The sequence below is a fragment of the Mobula hypostoma genome, chromosome 8 (genome assembly GCF_963921235.1).
Source record: "Mobula hypostoma chromosome 8, sMobHyp1.1, whole genome shotgun sequence".
Lineage (NCBI taxonomy): Eukaryota > Metazoa > Chordata > Chondrichthyes > Myliobatiformes > Myliobatidae > Mobula > Mobula hypostoma.
In genome coordinates this window covers 118,410,084-118,432,411 of record NC_086104.1, presented here as the reverse complement: position 1 = coordinate 118,432,411, position 22,328 = coordinate 118,410,084, and the positions used below count along the sequence as shown (strand labels likewise).

Sequence of the window (22,328 nt, the reverse complement as noted above, 5' to 3'; positions counted from 1 at the left end):
GAAAGGGAGAGAGTGAAAATGTCTGTAAACGCACCAATTCTCCATTGATATGTGTTTCTACCTTTTTACAAAAGAAAATCTCTTCACAAACTTTCGATTTTTGATAATCTGTAATGTGCCATTGGCAATGCCTCGCTGTCTTGCACAGTTGACTGACCCAGTTGTGTCCCAGACTTTGTTGTTTGTAGCCCTCTGCATAGCCTATACTCAATGTCTTCGCTTATTTCATCAATACGACGAGCTACAGAGTTATTACTCAAAGGAATCGATTTTAAAATACAGGTGTCCAGTTTGGGAACTGTGGTGAACACTTCTGGATCAGCAGGGATTATTAATCTTTCACAAATTTTATGAGATTTTCCACACTTTTCTATCAGTTTGATAATGATATAAGAAGCAATGAAGCCAATATCAAGGTCATTTTAGGTTTCCTGTCAAATGCCTGGAGTGTGCAACGCTTTTCAAATGCTTCTTTCGTCTTACTGAGTATTTCCATAAGTAGCCTTTTCAGCTTGTTCTTTAGGAAGTGTTCATGCAATCTTGATGGTGTCATGGTTTCATTGGACAGTACAGCATTACAAGTAAGACACTCCGGATATCACTGTCTTGACTGCAACGGAGTAAAAACATACTCCAGATGTGTAACATTCAATTGGCGCACTTTCTGTAGTTTCTATTTCTTAGCAGGATTAGAATTCAAGGTTTCACCGTCTTCAGACTTACAGAGATCACGCCTTACGTGTTTATCTATCATTAACGATTAAAGGGACTAAATTAAAGTAATACATTAGCACAAATTGGGAATGCCTATCGGATGTTGACGACGGCAGTAAGTTGTCACGGATGGAATGATGGTAGCAGGATGCAAAGGAACGGCGAAGCGAAGATGTAGACAATCGCAACGGCGAAAATTACGTTGACATGGATTCAGATTGGAATTTGAATGTTAGTCGTGATAGAAGTGCTGTTTCGGCAAGCTACCTTTGAACTATTCTCGTTAGCGCGATTGACCAATCACGTAAGACCTCATAGTTCCCAACCATGGTTCTTGACCGCACATAAGAAGCTGAGGTCACTTCCACCTCGGGGTCGGCAGGTTCACAGATTAGCTCTATTTAACCGTTTGGTTCTCGTCTGCGCGGCCTGTTTTCTGTGTATCTGCGGGGAAGGTTGAGGGGGTTGACTTAACAAATGTTAAAATACATGAACCCGTTCGCTGCTGCGAGTCAAAGGGAACTGTTGGGCACCCTGGATGCTAACGTACAGTTCCCCAATAATGTCTGATGGCTTGGTAAAGTCGGATGAGATTGCCGAGCGTCAGGCAGCTTGTGACGACGAGTGTTCACCGGCTGCAGAGCCATGGTTCTTCCTGTGTGCCTTATCCATGTGTTTGGGAGCTGCACGCTCTGCTGTCTGTCAGGACTAGTGCCTCGCGACGATTTCTATTTCCCCTAACGCCCCTTTTGTACATATAACTGCACTCACCCCCAACACCGGTTGGGAATGTCTGGTTTGGAGGGACACGTACCACAAGCGGGAAGATGGGTCTCGTTTAGATGGAAATTCTGGTTGCATGAATGATTTGGGCCGAATGGCCAGTTTCTGTGCTGCGTAACCCCGTGACTCGAAGTAAAACTAAAGGCGCACTTTGATTCAAATACAGCAATCTGACCGAAATTTCAGACTGCGATTCCTCATACTTGTGCTCTTTGACCTTGCATTCTTTAAGTCTGGAGTGATTGCTCATACGCCAGTGCGTTTTCTGTAGCGAAGGAACTAAATCTGAGTGACGCAGTGAGAATTGCCTGGCCTCACCCGCTGGCAGCACCATGACAGTGTCCTTGTGGCCGAGAGGACCTGGATCAAGTCCAAGAATCGAAGAAGGGGTCTGCGCACTGGTCTTTTTTCTCCTCTTGCACAGTGAGTGAAGATTTCGTGCAGCCTCACCAGTTCTGTGCTCGTGTCGGAAGGTTCGGCGTAGGCTGTGTGGACGTGTGCTTGAAATGGGTGGAAGTGATTTGTCACTTGTTTGTCAGGAGAACTGGCGAGAGGGATTGTATAGTGAGAGTCTGGAATGGCTGTTCTCCCAGAACCCAATCTCTTCCCACCCGACTGCTCTCTCGCATGCAAAATCGAAGTATTATTTTCTTTCTTGGAACCCCCGTTCTCCTGTTCTCCTCAAACTGCTATTCCACTGCACCGTTTACTGTAACCCTTCCACGACCCCAACACTCTCTATTGTCCTGAGACACACGGGGACGGCAGATGCTGGATTAGGGAGCAAAAGGGAGAGGAGAAAAATACCTGGAGGAAGAGGACCGTCGCCGCCTCATTAAGGAGCAACGTTGTGGTATGGTCTCACAAGAGGTAGGCGAGGAGGAGTTTATGCATGGACGGAGGGGAGGGTGGCAAAAACGGCAGAAGTTAGGAGATGGATGTGGAGAGAACAAAGAGCTGCAGGTGGTGGGATCAGGACCGGATGAGGGAAGAAGATGGGCTGATGACAATAGTTGACGGGGGCGAGGGTACGTAAAGGATAAAGTGTGTAGGCGATGGGAAAATGCGACCTGATGGGCAGTGGAAGTAATCTACATGTCGATAATCCGGAGGAATTTGGCAAGGCAGGTGTTTGTGACTGAGAGGACGGAAGCAGAGTACATTTGAGGAGAGGGTGGTGGTGCATCAGGGAAAAAAGGGCAGGGAAAGATTGGAGCAGGGAAGTGAAAAGAAGAGGAATGCTACAGAGAAGTAGATTTGGGAAGAGTGAGCGGATAAGAGGGGAATTGAGGAGAGCAGTTAAAGGCGAGAAGATGTATGTGTGAATCTGTGCCTCATATGGAAGTGGGATGAACGAAAAGGAGGGTTATCTGAAGGTGGATACTTTTTTCACGGTGCTGAGTCCTAGAACTCCCACCCCAGGGCACACCCGAGGGGCAGTTCCTCCAGTGTCTATTGTGGGTCATCGTAGCAGTGGATGATGCCGAGGATGACGGGTTGTTGTACGAATAGTGGAGTAGTTTAGAATGTCCATACTAGATGAAGCCAGGATGCTCTGTTGTCTGCTCTGTACTTAGATTCTTCGCCATGGAGTAGACCACAGCAAGAGCACAACAAATCACTCTCATTCTCCATGTACTTTCGTCTGAAACCTGATGAGTTGCAATGCCTGTCCGTGAACCGTCCCCTTTCTCTTCGGTCTGGGGACCTAATTATTTCTTCTAGGTCAGGCACAGATTCAACTGTACCTCCTCCCCATATTTCTATCCTCAATTACCCCCTCGCCTGTTCAGCCCTCTCATCTACACGGCTCCTCAGCACTTCCCCTTTCAGTTCGCCGATTCCCATCCTCTGATCTTTCGTCACTACCCCGGACACCCCAGCTGAATCAACTCAAAATATCTCTTCTCCTCTGGCTTACATTCCCGACTCTCCTCTATCAAAACCCAACCGTCCTCTGGCTTCCTCCTCCATGCCGTGACATTCCAACTTTCCACCTGACCTGCTTTTCTGCACACTCACCATTCTTCCATGTACCCCCCCCCCACCTTCTTGTCGTCGTTAACGTTTGTATAAAAGGATTAAAATAAAATAAAGCGACATTACAAACATCAGCAGGGCAGCCTGCGGGGTAATTTGCATAAAATTCAGAGCATCTCCGTTGTTCTGTGGCAGAACACCAGAACACGTTCTGCTAAATTCTCTGTCAAGCTGTTTTCCCCGTGAACTGCAGTATTAGATGAAACTGAACATTTCGATGACGCTATTGTAAGAATGAGGAAGAAATGTAGCAACTATGAAAAATAATCAGAAAACAAAACAATGGCGGTGAAGTACAATTCAAATATATGTCATTATTTGAAAACTTTAGAATCGGAATCAGAGTCAGGTTTGTTCAGGCCTTCATCACGGTCTTATATCATGTGAAACTTGTCGTTCTGCGGCACCAGTAGAGTGCAAAGTCTTAGAATTATTGTCAGTAACGCAGTAGATAAATAGTACAAAACAATAAGGAGCTCGTGTTTATGCGTTGATAGACCGTTCAGAAATCTGATGATGCAGGGGAAGAAGCTGTTCCTGCGTCATTGGGTGTGGGTCTTCCAGCTCCTATACCTCCTGCCTAATAAGTAGAGGGATGTCAGGGACAGTGAGTGTCCTGAGTGATGAATGCTGCCCTCTGGAGGATCAGCTTCTTAAACATGTCCTCCATAATATGAACGGTTATGCCCGTGAATGAACCGCTGAAGTCCTACAATCCTCTGCGGCCTCTTGCGCACCCCTACGTTAATTAGGCAAGTTACACAAATACTAGCAACCTGCTTCGCTAGGTGCAGCCTGCTTTCTGGTTATATAGTCAACGGCATCACCCTTGGTTACTCAGTCAACACAGTCACAGATGGCTACTGTCTCTTTTGGATGTTTCCACTTTCTTCGAATGGTTTTATCTTCCTTATAGAAAAAAATGCTTTGAGCCATGGAAGAGATTTCCACCGGGGAAAAATATACACAAACATATTCCATATAAATTGCAGGTAGTCCCTCCCGTGTTTGCGCCCCGTCCCCTTACACACTTGGAAGAAACCTGCGTAGTGTGCTCCAAACCGTCGGCTCGTCTTATGGAGCACTAAGGGGCAGGTGCGAGTTGCTTCTCCCAAGAAGACAAGCGACATGGTGCGTGACGAAAGACATCTGCAGTCCTGGGCCCCTTTCCTCGCTTGAGTGTCAGGGAGCAGGAGAAACGAGAATGCAGGAAAGCCTATGAGCAAGCTAACAAAGAGTTCGGCCTCTTGTCATCTGCTCGTCCGTCAATACCGGAAATCGAAGCCAGAATGTGTATTGGAAGTGGGACGTCGAATGCTAATGGTCAAAGACTGGAGGCTGGAGGCCTCCCCAGGGATGGAAGGACTCTCTGTTTATGGGTGGGTGGTGTTTTATGGCATGTGTACCGAGTATGCTGTGCATGCAATGTTGGCACCAATTTGTGTGGCGACATTTGAGGGCTAATTCCAGCACATCCCTAAGTTGTTTTGGTCGTTAACACAAGCTGCACATTTTACTGTATGTATCGATATACATGTGGTAAACCAATGAATCTGAACATGAAGCTGGTGTTGGGGGTCGCCGGTGGTCCAAGGAGAGGTGCACGGAAAGCTCAAGGGAACGTAGCTTTTCGGCAAGGAAATTACTAGAGGAGATGTGAACAGACTCTTCACTCACAGTGCAGGGTGGTTGCCATTTGGAAGTCACGAGGTAAATACTATTCCAGGAAATGATCCTCTGCAACCAGAAATTTGAAATCATTGAAGTATTACTGAGACCAGTTCCTCCAAGTATTCCGTCCACTTCCTCATGTTTCCTACGGCAGTAGGAGGGGCCAATCTGCTCATCAGTCCCAGATACACATATTGCCTTGCACGGATTAAACTCTTCTTTCCCTTTCAACACCATATTTGTAACTGATTTGTATCCCACTGGATCCCCTGACGACCCTCTTCACTCTCCATAACTTCACCAATCTTTCTATCATCTTTAAACGTATTAACCTATCCACACATAATTGGAGAGATGTGAATGCGTGTGGAGCCTTTATTGAACTGGTGAAAGGGCAAAGTGTGATTTGCCAATACCAGAGGACATCTATTTAAAGCGGGCGATGGAAAGATTGGGAGAGACGTCGGAGGTCAGGTTTTACATGGGCGATCGTTGGTGCCTGGTGTGCACTGTCGAGTGAGATGGTAGTAGATAAACTGACTGGAGTATGTTAAGAGACTCGTGGATGAAATAGAAATGGATGGAGTGTTATGGGCTGTGTAGGTGGGGATGGGAAGATAGATTGTCGAGTATGCTTATATAGGTCGGTACAAGATTATGGTCCGAAGGCCCTGACCTGTGTTTTACTTTTCAATGCTCCATGACCTATTAGATTCAGAGATCGGTACAATTGAGGTTGAGAACCAAGGAAACGGTTCTGGCTGCAACGAGACAGAGGAACGGAAAGACTGAGAAGTGATCAAGGGTCCTGTAGGCTGTGTGAGATGATAAGGGGTAGTGCTAATATAGTCAAGATGCCGAGATTTTGAAGATATAGTATCGTTTCTGGTGAGTAACGCTCTCTGCCAACGCGAGCAACTGCTGGTTTGAGAAGTCTTTCACAAAGAACAGTAGAGCCCTGGCGAGACTATCCTTGAAATAGTGAGGTATCGAGATAGTTTGGCACACTTGGCCACCCTAGCCAGCGCACTTGAGTATAGGAGTTGGGACGCTATGCTGCAGTCAGTAAGAAGGCATCTGGACCAGCTTTCAGGTTTCCTGACCTTGTGACATGAAATATGTCATAAAACGGCAAAGAATGCAAAGAAGACTCTTGAGAATGTTGCCGCAACATGAGGGCTTGTGCAATAGGAAGAGAGTGGACTGGCTAGGTGTTCATTCTTTAGAGCACTGGAGACTGACACTTGTATGTACACAGCTGTAATACTGATGTGGGGCATAGATAGAGTGATTGGGATAGTGAGCCAAAAACGAGCGGGTATAGGTTGAAGGTGCAATGGGAAAGTTTTAAAGGGGACCTAAAGGATTTTCTTGTCCCGTATATGGAACGAGCTGCTAAAGGAGTGGTTGAGCAGGAACGTGGACAATATTTAAACAGGTACATGGATAGGAAAAATTTAGAGGAAACGCACCATAAACTGGCATTTGCGTCTGGCTTTGATGAGAATCTTGGTTGCATGGCCGAAGGGGCAGATTATGTGCGGCGAAACTCAATGACTCTAGATAAAACGGATTCAAACAGAAATTAGCCAGGAATTTGAAACAGCTCTTTCTCATAGTTGTGATATTTGACCTTGCATTCATTGAGCCTGGAAAGAGTTTACAGTAGTGAAAGATCTGAACCTGAGTGACTCAGTGAAAATAATCCGTCGTTGGAAAAGTCCCCGCCTCACCCCATGACAGCACAATGGCAGTGTCCTTGTGGCCAAGAGGACCTGGATCCAGTCTAACAACTGGATAAGTACTTTGTGCGCTTACACGATGCTCGAAAATTCTGTGCAGCCTCGCCAGCTCTGTGCATGTGCTGGAAGGTTCAGGCGGAAGCTGGGTGGACATGTGTGGACTGGGTGGAAGTGATCTATCATTTCTCGCCCTATTGATTATGTTGGGTTGCCATTTGTCAGAAGACCGGGCTAGGGGTATTGTACAGTCAGAGTGTGGAAGTGGCAGTTCTACCAGAAAGGATAGTCAATTCTCCTCCGCTTTTCATTACAAGTTTCCTTTGCAAAGCCACACCATCAATTATGGCTGACCGAAAACACGATCTCTTCCCACCTGTCTTTCTTTCTCGTATGCCATATAGAAACATAGAAACATAGAAAATAGGTGCAGGAGTAGGCCATTCGGCCCTTCGAGCCTGCACCGCCATTTATTATGATCATGGCTGATCATCCAACTCAGAACCCCGCCCCAGCCTTCCCTCCATACCCCCTGACCCCCGTAGCCACAAGGGCCATATCTAACTCCCTCTTAAATATAGCCAATGAACTGGCCTCAACTGTTTCCTGTGGCAGAGAATTCCACAGAATCACCACTCTCTGTGTGAAGAAGTTTTTCCTAATCTCGGTCCGAAAAGGCTTCCCCTATATCCTCAAACTGTGACCCCTCGTTCTGGACTTCCCCAACATCGGGAACAATCTTCCTGCATCTAGCCTGTCCAATCCCTTTAGGATTTTATACGTTTCAATCAGATCCCCCCTCAATCTTCTAAATTCCAACGAGTACAAGCCCAGTTCATCCAGTCTTTCCTCATATGAAAGTCCTGCCATCCCAGGAATCAATCTGGTGAACCTTCTTTGTACTCCCTCTATGGCAAGGATGTCTTTCCTCAGATTAGGGGACCAAAACTGCACACAATACTCCAGGTGTGGTCTCACCAAGGCCTTGTACAACTGCAGTAGTACCTCCCTGCTCCTGTACTCGAATCCTCTCGCTATAAATGCCAGCATACCATTTGCCTTTTTCACCGCCTGCTGTACCTGCATGCCCACTTTCAATGACTGGTGTATAAGGACACCCAGGTCCCATTGCACCTCCCCTTTTCCTAATCGGCCACCATTCAGATAATAAGCTGTTTTCCTATTTTTGCCACCAAAGTGGATAACTTCACATTTATCCACATTAAATTGCATCTGCCATGAATTTGCCCACTCACCCAACCTATCAAAATAGTCTTATTTTGCAACCTCCATTATACGTATTTCACCCTCCGTTTTTCCTACACTGAATCCTGCTCTTCTCAACACTCCATTCCTCTGCATTGTAATCATCATCGTTATTCTACCTAACGCACTCAAATTTCCGGAGAGACATGGGGACGGCAGATGCTAGATTCGGGATCAAAAGAGAGAGAAGAAAAATAAATGGAGGACGAGAACGGTCGTAGTCTGCAGGAGGAGCGGCATTGTGGTATGGTCTAACAAGAGATAGGCGAGGAGGGGTTTAAGAATAGGCGGAGTTGGGTGGGGAGCGGACGGCGGCGAAGGCGGCAGAAACATAGAAACATAGAAACATAGAAAATAGGTGCAGAGGTAGGCCATTCGGCCCTTCGAGCCTGCACCGCCATTTATTATGATCATGGCTGATCATCCAACTCAGAATCCCGCCCCAGCCTTCCCTCCATACCCCCTGACCCCCGTAGCCACAAGGGCCATATCTAACTCCCTCTTAAATATAGCCAATGAACTGGCCTCACAGTTTCCTGTGGCAGAGAATTCCACAGATTCACCACTCTCTGTGTGAAGAAGTTTTTCCTAATCTCGGTCCTGAAAGGCTTCCCCTCTATCCTCAAACTGTGGCCCCTCGTTATGGACTTCACCAACATCGGGAACAATCTTCCTGCATTTAGCCTGTCCAATCCCTTTAGGATCTTATACGTTTCAATCAGATCCCCCCTCAATCTTCTAAATTCCAACGAGTCTTTCTTCATATGAAAGTCCTGCCATCCCAGGAATCAATCTGGTGAACCTTCTTTGTACTCCCTCTATGGCAAAGATGTCTTTCCTCTGATTAGGGGACCAAAACTGCACACAATACTCCAGGTGTGGTCTCACCAAGGCCTTGTACAACTGCAGTAGTACGTCCCTGCTCCTGTACTCGAATCCTCTCGCTATAAATGCCAGCATACCATTCGCCTTTTTCACCGCCTGCTGTACCTGCATGCCCACTTTCAATGACTGGTGTATAATGACAAACAGGTCTCGTTGCACCTCCCCTTTTCCTAATCGGCCACCATTCAGATAATAATCTGTTTTCCTATTTTTGCCACCAAAGTGGATAACTTCACATTGATCCACATTAAATTGCATCTGCCATGAATTTGCCCACTCACCCAAACTATCCAAGTCACCCTGCATCCTCTTAGCATCCTCCTCACTGCTAACACTGCCACCCAGCTTCGTGTCATCCGCAGACTTGGAGATGCTGCATTTAATTCCCTCATCCAAGTCATTAATATATATTGTAAACAACTGGGGTCCCAGCACTGAGCCTTGCGGTACCCCACTAGTCACCGCCTGCCATTCTGAAAAGGTCCCGTTTATTCCCACTCTTTGCTTCCTGTCTGCTAACCAATTCTCCACCCACACCAATACCTTACCCCCAATACCGTGTGCTTTAAGTTTGCACACTAATCTCCTGTGTGGGACCTTGTCAAAAGGCTTTTGAAAATCCAAATATACCACATCCACTGGTTCTCCCCATCCACTCTACTAGTTACATCCTCAAAAAATTCTATGAGATTCGTCAGACATGATTTTCCTTTCACGAATACATGCTGACTTTGTCCGATCATTTCACCGCTTTCCAAATGTGCTGTTATCACATCCTTGATAACTGACTCCAGCAGTTTCCCCACCACCGACGTTAGGCTAACCAGTCTATAATTCCCTGGTTTCTCTCTCCCTCCTTTTTTAAAAAGTGGGGTTACATTAGCTACCCTCCAATCTTCAGGAACTAGTCCAGAATCTAACGAGTTTTGAGAAATTATCACTAATGCATCCACTATTTCTTGGGCTACTTCCTTAAGCACTCTAGGATGCAGACCATCTGGCCCTGGGGATTTATCTGCCTTTAATCCCTTCAATTTACGTAACACCACTTCCCTACTAACATGTATTTCGCTCAGTTCCTCCATCTCACTGGACCCTCTCTCCCTTACTATTTCTGGAAGATTATTTATGTCCTCTTTAGTGAAGACAGAACCAAAGTAATTATTCAATTGGTCTGCCATGTCCTTGCTCCCCATAATCAATTCACCTGTTTCTGTCTGCGGGGGACCTACATTTGTCTTTACCAGTTTTTTCCTTTTTACATATCTATAAAAGCTTTTACAGTCCGTTTTTATGTTCCCTGCCAATTTTTTCTCATAATTTTTTTCCCCTTCCTAATTAAGCCCTTTGTCCTCCTCTGCTGAACACTGAATTTCTCCCAGTCCTCAGGTGAGCCACTTTCTCTGGCTAATTTGTATGCTTCTTCTTTGGAATTGATACTATCCCTAATTTCTCTTGTCAGCTACGGGTGCACTACCTTCCTTGATTTATTCTTTTGCCAAACTGGGATGAACAATTGTTGTAGTTCATCCATGCAACCTTTAAATGCTTGCCATTGCATATCCACCGTCAATCCTTTAAGTGTCATTTGCCAGTCTATCTTAGCTAATTCACGTCTCATACCTTCAAAGTTACCCCTCTTTAAGTTCAGAACCTTTGTTTCTGAATTAACTATGTCACTCTCCATCTTAATGAAGAATTCCACCATATTATGGTCACTCTTACCCAAGGGGCCTCTCACGACAAAATCGCTAATTAACCCTTCCTCATTGCTCAAAACCCAGTCCAGAATAGCCTGCTCTCTAGTTGGTTCCTCGACATGTTGGTTCAAAAAACCATCCCGCATACATTCCATGAAATCCTCTTCCTCAGCACCTTTACCAATTTGGTTCACCCAGTCTACATGTAGATTGAAGTCACCCATTATAACTGCTGTTCCTTTATTGCACACATTTCTAATTTCCTGTTTAATACCATCTCCGACCTCACTACTACTGTTAGGTGGCCCGTACACAACTCCCACCAGCGTCTTCTGCCCCTTAGTGTTACGCAGCTCTACCCATATCGATTCCACATCTTCCCGGCTTATGTCCTTTCTTTCTATTGCGTTAATCTCTTCTTTAACCAGCAACGCCACCCCACCTCCCCTTCCTTCATGTCTATCCCTCCTGAATATTGAATATCCCTGAACGTTGAGCTCCCATCCCTGGTCACCCTGGAGCCATGTCTCTGTGATCCCTACTATATCATAATCATTAATAACAATCTGCACTTTCAATTCATCCACCTTATTACGAATGCTCCTTGCATTGACACATAAAGCCTTCAGGCGCTCCTTTACAACTCTCTTAGCCCTTATACAATTATGTTGAAAAGTGGCCCTTTTTAATGCTTGCCCTGGATTTGTTGGCCAGCCACTTTTACTTTTCTCCTTCGTACTTTTTGCTTCTACCCTCACTTTACACCCCTCTGTCTCTCTGCACTGGTTCCCATCCCCCTGTTGTGAACTAACAGAAGTTGGGAGGTGGAGGTGAAGATACCAGAGACCTGCAGTCTTGGGGCTAGAAACAGATGAGCGAAGATGCTAGCCAGATGGGAGCAGTTGACGGGGGCCGAGGGTACATAGAAGATGTAGAGCGTTGATGATGGGCAATTGCGACATATGGGGCAGGGGAAAGAAACCATGTATCGGGGATCTGATGGAATTTGGCAAGTGGAGCGTCTGTGACAGGGAAGACGGGAGTATAGTAGCTTTGAGGAGAGGTTAGTGGAGTGTTAGAGAATAACGGGGCAGTGAAAGAAGTCTGAGGATTGGAGGGAAGGATGGAGAAGGAGTAGAGTGCTGAGAAGTAGATGTGTGGGGGAGACCGGACAAGATGTGAAATGAGGAGAGGAGTGTGGGGAGTTAAAGGCAGGAAGAATTATGTCTGAATCCGAGCCTCACATGGACGCGGGCTAAAAGAAAAAGAGTGTTCTTTGAGTTGCCTGAACGTGGAAACTTTATTCACGGTGCTGACTTGTAGACACGCCTCATCCCAGGGGAAACTTGAGAGGCTGTTCCTCCAGCGTGTGTTATGGGTTATTCTGGCTGTGGATGATGCCGAGGATGGAAGGGTCGATGTGGGAATGGTAAGGACAGTTTTGGATGCCCATGCTGGATGGAGCCAGGATGATCTCGTTCCTGGTCTGTGTGGTCTGGTCTGTGCTTGGTTTCGCCGACGTGGCTACGAGCACAGCAAGAGCACAACAAACCAGATCGGATGTGGGGAAAGTGCAGGAGAATCTTTGTCTCACCCTGAGGGGCTCTTTTAATCCGTCACTTTCAAGTCCATTATCCCCACCTCCCATTCCCCAGGTACTTTCGGCTGAAACGTGATGAGCTGCAATACCTGTCCCTGAACCTTCCCCTTTCACCTCTGTCTGGGGACCTCATTACTTTTTTCAGTCAGGTGCAGATTCAACTGTACCCTCTCTCGAAGATGTTATCCTCATTTCCCCCACTTCCCCACTCAGCCTTCCTACTCCACTGCTGCTCAGCACTTCCCCTTTCACCTCCCCGCCTCCCATCTTCTGAAATTTCGTCACTCCTCCAGACACCCCATCTGCCTCAACTCAAAAGATCTCTTCTCTTCCGAGTACCTTCGTGCCCCTCCTCTACCAAAGCTTAACCCTCCACTGGCTTCTTCCTCCATACGTTGAACTCCCAGCTCTCCACATGTCCTTCCTAACTGCGTCTTCCACCGTCTCTCATCTCTTCCAACCCCTCCGCTTTCTTTTCCCCACATTCAACTCTATTACATGTATACCCGCCCACTCCTCATTGTCGTCGTTAAGGGATGTACAAAAGGAAAGAAAAAAAGTGACATTGCAAACGTGAGCAGGGCTGCCTCTGTCATGCTGCTTTGCCTTGTGAACTGCAGTGTTAGATAAAGCTGAACATGTTGTGCATGCAATGTTGCCACCACAATCTGTGGCGATACTTCAGGGTTGCTTGCAGCACATCACTAAGTTGTGTTGGTTGGTAACACAAACTGTACATTTCTCTGTGTGTTTCGATGTACTTGTGGTAAGTCAATGGATTTGAATACTAAGCTTGTGTTGGGGTCGCCGGTGGTCCAAGGAAAGGTGCACGGAAAGCTCAAGACCTACCTATGGTGGAGAATAGAAGTGGTAAATGTAGGCATAAAGTAAAGGAACGGTTAGAGGAGACATGAATGGGTCTTTCTCTCCCAGTAGAGGGTGGTCGCCACTTGGAATTCACGAAGTAAATACTATCCCAGGAAATGATCCTCTGCAACTGGAAATTTTAAATTATTGAGGAATTATTAAGACTGGTTCCTTCAAGTATTCCGTCCACTTCCTCACGTTTCCTTACGTCAATCGGCTCATCAGCTCATCAACCCCAATTCCACATGTTGGTTTGCACTGCATTTACTCTCACAGGCTTATCAACTTCTCAGAACTGTCACGGTTCTTTTGTCAGCCACCCACCAGCTAGGGCAATGTGTGGTGTTTAATTCTCATTCAGCATCTCTGGTCTACATCGACCCCAATGAAGCCTTTGGGAATGGGTCCTCTGGGAGACTGGCTCAGAGTTTTGGGGTTCATGGGGTCCAGGGCAATTTGCTAATTGGATCTCAACATCTGCTAACCAATCGGCTGTAGAATTAGATGATGGACGGACGGTTGTAAGAGTGTTTGACCAGTTATACTCATACCGATTATTTACAGTCGTTGTAAATACCAGTAATTTCGAGGTTATCGTAAGAAATATGACAAGTACATTTGCAAATTACAAGAAAATTGTGGGCGTTGTTAATACTGAAGGCGAGAGTCTTGAGATGTCCATCATTTGGACAGAGATGAAAGATGCAGTTTAGAGTGATAGTGTCACAGAGCAATGCAACAGACCAGAGCAATACATGATCTCTGGCCCAACTAGTCCATGCTAATCCAACTGTTCCTGATTATCTGCGTTCACTCCATATCCCTCGATAGTTAGTCCTGACGAAGGGTCTCGGCCTGAAACGTCGACTGTACCTCTTCCTAGAAATGCTGCCTGGCCTGCTGCGTTCACCGGTAACTTTGATGTGTGTTGCTTGAATTTCCAGCATCTGCAGAATTCCTGTTGTTTGCGTTTTAAAAGACAGGTATAATCTCTGTTTTCATTAGCTGAGGGATAGGGTTCTGGAGCAAGGAGGATGTAGCCCTGCTTTATACCACACTGGCTGGCCCACTTCTGAAATCACGTGGAGATCCTAAACATGATGTCCTGTGTCTAGCCCTGATCTGGAACAGTACATGCAGCCCACATATGTTCCGTACTGTGTGCAGCCCACAATGGAGTCCTATGAGTAGTTCACATCTGGACCACTGTGTACCGCACACATTTCGATTTCGGTGTACAGACCAATTTTCGCGTCTTGAGTGCAGCACGTAAATGGATTCCTGCGTACAATGGGCACCTACATCAGTGTGTCCAGTTCTGTTCGCCTCACTGTGGGAAGAAGGTGGCTGTACTATAGAGAATATCGAGGAGATTCCTCAGGATGTTGCCTAAGATGCAGGATTTCATTTGTGGGGAGAAACTTGAATGGTTGAGCACAATTTCGCTGGATAAGGGAGCAGTTTTCAGAAGATAAGTAAAGCAAATACCACAACTTAAATTGATTGGACATACTGTAGAGATAACGCAAGGGAATTCATTTAGAACAGGGTATGAAAGGACTTTTTAAGCAATCGCTGGGTGGTGGGAGTCTGGAATGCGATAGAACGCGGTGGCCGAGGTAAACGTCTCTCAATGTTTAAGAAACATTTGCAGGAACACTTGAATTGCCAAGGCAGATTCTGAAAATTGACAGAGGAACAATGAGACGGAACGGCTTTGTTGGCTTCCACCAGATTTCGTCAAGTGCAGAGTCTGCGCTCCGGGAATCCCAGGCGCTATGCCATGTCCCAGATTGGATCACGAAGGTTTTTACTCAAAAATAGCCGTTAAACTATTCGGTTTGGTTAATGTTCTTTATATGCAAATTTAAAAAAAAAACAATATCACTGACTCATAAGTAAATTCAAGAAGATAAAGTAAAATGGAGCAAATACTTGTATTTTTTCACTAGAATCTGGGAGTATGGAAGTGACTGCTTTGCGGTCCAGTGGAAATGTGGGGAAAGCCTCTCCCTCCCAGCTCTACGTGGCAAAATGCAGGCGTGCGGGGTCAGTGGATTAATTGTCTATCTTGCCCTAACCCGTGTGCGGCTGAGGTTTAGAATCTGGTAGAAGTTTGGCAGAATGGAATGGGATTAGCGACCAGTGGGGCGACATCTTGACACAGATGACAAACTACCAGATTCAATTAAACATACGCCCTCTTCTTCGTCTTTTGAATTGCGATCCATTTCAACCTATATCTTGCATTTTAAGGATGTATCCTTGAGTCGAATAAACGATCCGTCACTTCTGCTGTTTTCTGAGTAACTCTGGGCGGATGAGAGTGGAGAATGGGTCGATTACTATGACGGAGCACTAACGTATGACTGGCTCCATGACATTACGCAGTTTAAAGCGTCGAGTAAGATTAAAATCCTCCAGAACGCGAGCGGGAAACAGGATTTCAATGCCGACTGCTTACGATTGATCCATCTCTTCTCGCTGATATCAGCGGTCGGAAGGCTCATGAGTCTTGGGGCCCATGCAGCCGCTTTCGGGAGCACCTGACATCGGGTTACTGCACAGGTTCACTCGCGTCAGCGCTGAACACCCTCCGAAGATGTGGACTCACCTCGGGGATTATGCAGTTCATGTTTGCTGCGTTATTGTTACCTTTTTATTGACTATTTTCCCGAATTGAACAAGGCCTTTCAGCGCTCAATTGATTCTCTCGCTGTGTCCTGCAGCCATCAGGTTGCTGGACCGGCTTCACTTGCCTCAGCGGCTACGTGGTTGTGGCCTCACTTTCGGGGTCACTGCGGTTAATGTCGTTTGTTTACTTTTTACTGTTTGCATGATAAATTCTTCTTCCACCACACATCAGGTGTTTGAGGGCCTTGTTGCGTGCGTTTCTTTTCTTTAAACGGGTTCTATTACTTTTCTTTGTTTTTGTGGCTGCCTGAAAGAAGACACATTTTCTCTGTATACCGAATAGATACTTTGAGCACAAATGTACTTTGAACTTCGACCGTTTTTCCCCAGATGTGGACGCCGGGGTCCAGATCGAGTCGCAGCAGCGCGACTTCTTCGTTATCGAAGGCCGCAACTTCACCATCGCAGCTGACATTAATATTACCCAGGGAGACACCATTGCCTCGGCTTTCTGGGCTAAAAAGAATGGAGAGCGTCAGAGAATTGTCGATTGCTTCCCGGACCAGGTTGAGACAGCAAGCTACTCGAGGTACACGGGTCGAGGATGGTGCGCAATGCAAGCAGATAGCATAACGTTAACACTCACAAAACTCACGCCAAAGGACAGCGGCGATTATGAGCTCAAGATTACGTTAAATTCTGGTGAAATCGGCACAGTGCACTTCACCGGAAAACTCTATGGTAAGTGATTAACACACAAGTTATGTTGAAGTTTTTTTGTTCAACTCATATCGATTGACATGGGCCTGCATATCCAGTATATTAATGCCATGACCTTCTTTTCGGCATAACCACAGTATATTGCAAACATAGCAAACATCAGTTAAATTACAACGCTCAGACAGACAGACAGACACACACACACACACACACACACACACACACAATGCTGGAAGAACTCAACATGTCAGATAGCGTCCATGGAAGGGAATAAACAGGACCGAGATCATTCATCAGGACTGGGAAGAAGGGGCACAATAGAAAGTTAACATACACTTAAATTAACATCAATGGTACAGAATTCACACTTTAGAATAAAAAGAAACAGGGCATTAGTGCAAGCTGAGCGAAAGAAAACAGAGCGAAGGGACGTAAAAACGGTTCATGAAACGAGTGGCCATGGGGAAGAAGCCGCTGTTGAATATGAACCGTGGCACTTGTAGAACAAAGAACAGCACAGCACAGGACAGGCCCCTCGGCCCTCGATGTCTGTGCTGAAAACTATTCCAAATTAAACTAATCTCACCTGCTGGCAGATGGTATATATTTCGCTGTCCTATTCCCCTTCATGTGTCTGTCTCAGTACCTTGGTCGTATTTTCCTTCAACACTACCGCTGGCAGAAGATTGCATGGACCCACCACTCTCTGCGTGTAGAAAAAATAACTTACCTTACACATATGCATTAATTTCCCGCCTCTCACCTTAAATGCATGACCTCTATATTCAACAGTATGGAAAATATGCCTCTCATAATTTTATAAACTCCAGCAGGATTTCCCTAATTTCGATTATCACTGCTTCAGGAAGAGAGATAGAAAATGTGGGAAACGTTCAGCAGGTCAGGTAGCACTCGAGGAGAGAGAAACTAAATGAAAAAAAAAAATCTGCAGTTGCTGGAAACCTGAAACAAAAGCTGAAAATACTAGATATAGGGAGCATCTGGAGAGACAGTGAGGGGTATGGGGAGGGTTGGAGAGAAAGAGAGAGAGAGAGAAAGAGAAAGAGAGAGACAGAGTGAGAGAGAGCGAGATAGAGAAAGAGGAGAGAGAGAGTGAGAGTGAGTGAGAGAGAGCGAGATAGAGAAAGAAGTGTCTTGGCCCGAAACGCCGACTCTTTATTCGTTTCTATTTATACATGACCTGAAGTGTTCGTTTTGTATTTTGCGTGCGTTGCTTAGGATTTGCTGTATTTGCAGATTCTCTTATGTTTTTAATTTTGAATTTACTATTTCTAGTACCTGTGTTTAACGTCACTATCGTACCCCACTCTGAAAAGACTGATCGACAGACCAAACTTATCCTGAAATGCAAGGTCTCAGCAGGAACGGACCCAATATTTAAGTGGACTGCAAGCGACAAGACTATAGCCCGCAGCAGCAAGTACGTGATGTCAGCAGACCTCAGTGTCCTAACCATTCTTGAGTTAGAGTCTTCTGACTGCCACGTGTACACATGCATTGTCAAGAACGATGTCAATGTGGAGAAGAAACTTTTCAACGTTTCCGGTAAGTAATAACACTAGGAACGATCCAATGTAGCCAAAACTGACCGCATCAGTTGGTATTTATGACAAGGACAAGCTGCTGGAGGAACTCAGCGGGCAGGCAGTTTCTGTAGAGCCAGAATGACTTTTCGGGCCCTGATGTAGTCGGGCCCCGACTACATCAGGACTGAGGGTGGACAGTAGAGATGGACGGTGTAAAGAGGCGAAATGAGCAAGGGCGAGTTCCTCTGGAAGTGCATAAGTAAGTGCATCGGACTGAGGAGGGGAATGATTGGCGGATGGGGTCAGGAGCAGGAAGTACGAGTATGCAAGGAAACTTTTGGGTGGTGATTGTTGGAGGAAGCACACGGCCGCAGATTAATGAATTTAATCTGGGAGAAGGTGGCGATTGGGAACAGACGAGAGAGGGATGACGGACAGGTTGGAACAGCTGGGTAAAGAGGAGCAAAAAGTACGGATTGTATAAACCTCCTGAATGATACGCAGATTGGGCCAGGTGGGGGAGAATAGTGTAAGTAGGGTCTGTGGCTGCCCAGAGATGTGCATTGAAAATTATAATACAAAAGGAACCTGAAACAACAGAATGAAAATAAAAAAAAACACAGAATGTAGAACAGTCCAACACAGCACGAGCTTGACATTCCTCGATAACTTACCACACTTTTAACCCACTCTACTATCAGTCTAACCTCCCCACCTACACAGTTTATGACTGTCCATTTATCGATCACCTGTCTGCTTATCTAAGGTCCCCTAATGGACCCTAATGTACCAGCTTCTACCATCGTATCTAACAGTACTTTGCATGCACACACTATTCTCTATTTAAAAGAAATAACTCTATCTGCCCAATCTTTTCACCATTCACTTTAAAAGGATGTCTTCTTGCATCAACAATTCGGGCCTTGCAAATAGGCATCGATTATATACTGTCTATATGCCTCTTATAACCTTATTCATATCTATCAAATGCTTCTAGTTCTCCTTCACTCCAATGCAAAAGATCTTAGTTCACTCAATCTTTCCTCATAAGACTCCTTCTTTAATCCAGGCAGCAACCTGGTAAATCTAGTCTTTACGCTGTCTAAAATTTTCACATCCTTTATATACTAGAATCTAACACTATACTCCAAATGTCATCTAATCAGCGTTCCTCATGTCTCTTGAACTCCGTCACCCGACTAATGTAGATCAGAACACCATACGAGTTCGTCACCACCCTATCCACTTGCAAAGCAACTTTGAGGGATACATAGGGAGGTGGACTGTAAGATCCCTCTGTTCCTCCATTTATTTTCCTCCAATTAACCCTGCCTTGAAGATCAAACGTCTAAACTTTCCGGTTTCAACTCCATCTACTAGCTCTCAGTTCACTTTGCATCCTGTCTATGTTCCGCTGTAAACTCCAACAACCTTCTACACTATCCACAAAGTTACCAACCTCATGGCATACGCAAATTTACTAACCCATCCTTCCACTTCCACATCAAAGTCATTCAGAAATTTCAAAAGAAGCACGCGTCCCAGAACACCGCGGAACACCACTAGTCACTGACCTGCAGGCAGTATACGCAGCCTGTGCTACCACTCTCTGCCTTCTGTGAGCAAGCTATTTCTAAATCTGCACTGCCAATTTTCAAGGATATCATATCTAATGATCTCCTGGATGAATCTTCCACGTGGAGCATTGTCGAACGCTTTAGTAATATCCAATGTGCAATCCATATATGCCAAAGGAACCAGTCTACATTCTATAATTTGTTTTGTATTTTCTTGGAAATGTCAATCAGACTTGTTAGGCCCATCACAAGGCAACGACAGATATCCATAATCAGACTGTGTTTTCTCAAATGCTCCTAAATCCCGTCCCTAAGCATCTCTCTTATTTAGTTTCTTACTGCTGACGTAGAATTCGCTGGTCAATCACTGACATCCTTTAATCTTCTGGGACTAATCCTGTGGCTAGATCACCATCAACGCCCCAACAATCTCTTCCCTTACTTACCGTAGTAACCTACTTCCAGTAGGATGGCGGTGCGACTGGTAACAGCGGCTGTTACGGGGCCAACAAAAGGTGCTCCCTCTTTATTTAAATGTACGCCTAAAGATTGCAAAATCACGTCATACGTTAAGAACTCAAAGTATCGTAGGTCAATGCCATCAGCGATTTGCTCACTGGCAGAGATAATGAAGGACCTGAGCGTGACGCTGCTGCCTGAGTCGGTGAACATTTACAGTCAAATAACGAGTGGTCGTCATCGTCACTTTTCTTGTGATCGCAAGATCCCTTTGAACTTTGTTTATCCTGTACATCACAAGTTTGATTCGCTGATGTATTGGCTGCAAGCAAGGCCGGATAGACGGGTGAGGGTGCTAGGCCTCGGCAGTAGCGACGACTAGGCCTGAAGTCACAGTGTCACCTGTTTTGCTGCCGTTCGGCGCTTCATCGTGTGGCCCTGTGTCCAGAACGGAGTCGGAGCTGACCTCTCAGAGTTTCGCCGGGCAGAAGACAAGCTCTGTTGTGGCCGACTGCAGATTTTTGTCGCGGCACTCAATGCACTCGGGCCTCGAGTTGCGGGGTCGCTTGCTTTTCAGACGCCCGAGGAAAAGCGTCCGAGCTATCACACTCTGTCGGGGGCTTCATAACACGGTTGTGGCGACTGAAGATTTAAAGAGGATTGAAGGGTTTGAACTATATATCTACATATTGTTCTGGTTGTGTTTTCACTAACCTATGTTTTCCTGTTTGCAAGGACTGGGCTTCAAATGCACTGATTGGCCCAACGGGCGTCGAGCATTATGTATATATGTATATTTTGCGTTGTTGTATTGACATATATGTATATATAGAGACGGGTGAAGTATAGCTGGGGATATTCTGCGTGCTATTGTATAGGCCGGGTGATGATATATGGACTGCAAAGGTGTAAGGCAGTCATCCCATTCACTAGCTTGAAGATCACCTTGGGGCAAAGAGTAACAGCTGATTATCGCCCAGATCAGGGTTACGTGAATTCATGGGAACAGATCGTATGAGCAGCTGGTGCATATCACAAGTTCTGGTTATGCCACCACTGACGCTAGGTAGAGAATCTCTGATAATGGCTGCGGTCACCCGTCTTGTAAGGACACAACCCAGACCAGGGCAGTGGCAAACCACTTCTGTAGAAAAAAATGGCAAGAACAATTGTGGTCATGAGATCATGATCACCCACACCATACAACACGGCACATAATAATTATGATGGTCATGAAGATGAAGTACAGACGGGGATAATTAACAGAGTGCGTGGTATTGTATAAACAGAGTGATGTTGTGTAGACACAACATTGAAATATACACTGGGTAACTTTGTATGGACTAAGTGGTGTTGTTTGGACTTGGCGATATATGGACTGAATGCAAATGTATAGATAAGATAATGATAATAGGTGATTTCTAGATAGTGTGATGTATAGACTAAGTGTGACAAGACTAATGAGAAGAATCAGGCCATCGAGTATGCTCCGCTCTTCCATCATGACTAATTTATTATCACTCTCAATCCCATTCTCCTGCCTTTTCTTCGTAACCATTGCCACCCTGATCAATCGAGAAACTATCAATCTTTGCCTTATGAATACCCAATGACAGGCATTCACAGCCATCTGTGGCAATGAACTTCACGGCCTCACCATCCACAGGCTAAAGGAATTTTTCTTCATCTCTGTTCTAAATTATCGCTCATTAATTCTGAGGCCATGTCTTCTCGTCCTAATCTCCCCCAAGATAGGAAACATCTTCTGTACATCCACTCTTTCTAAGCCTCTCAATACCTGATATGTTTCAAAGGGATTCGTCGTCCACTCTTCTAAACTTCAACGAGTGTAGGCCCAGAGCCATCAAATGCTCCTCACATGATAACACTTGTGAACATTCTCTGGACCACCTCCAAAGCCAGCATATCTTTCCTTAGATAAGAGGCCCACAACTGCACAGAATACTCCAAGTGCGTTATGACCGATGTCTTATAAAACCACAATATTGCACACTCGACTTTGTCTTCTACTTCTATTGAAATGAATGATATCATTGCATTTACCTTCCTTACCACCGACTCAACCTGTAAGGTAACCTTAAGCAATTCCTGGCACGAAGACCCCT

General features: G+C 45.6%; 1 protein-coding gene across 1 annotated transcript in view; it reads left to right on the top strand.

Moving 5' to 3' along the window:
- Positions 1-1,763: 1,763 nt before the first annotated feature.
- The window catches only part of LOC134350217 (uncharacterized), a 46,200-nt gene continuing 25,635 nt past the window's right edge, over positions 1,764-22,328 (top strand). Inside the window, exons 1-3 of the mRNA XM_063055217.1 lie at positions 1,764-1,920; positions 16,290-16,640; positions 17,916-18,185. Coding sequence (XP_062911287.1) covers positions 1,830-1,920; positions 16,290-16,640; positions 17,916-18,185 — 712 coding nt within the window. The 5' untranslated portion in view covers positions 1,764-1,829. The remainder of the gene's footprint in view (positions 1,921-16,289; positions 16,641-17,915; positions 18,186-22,328) is intronic.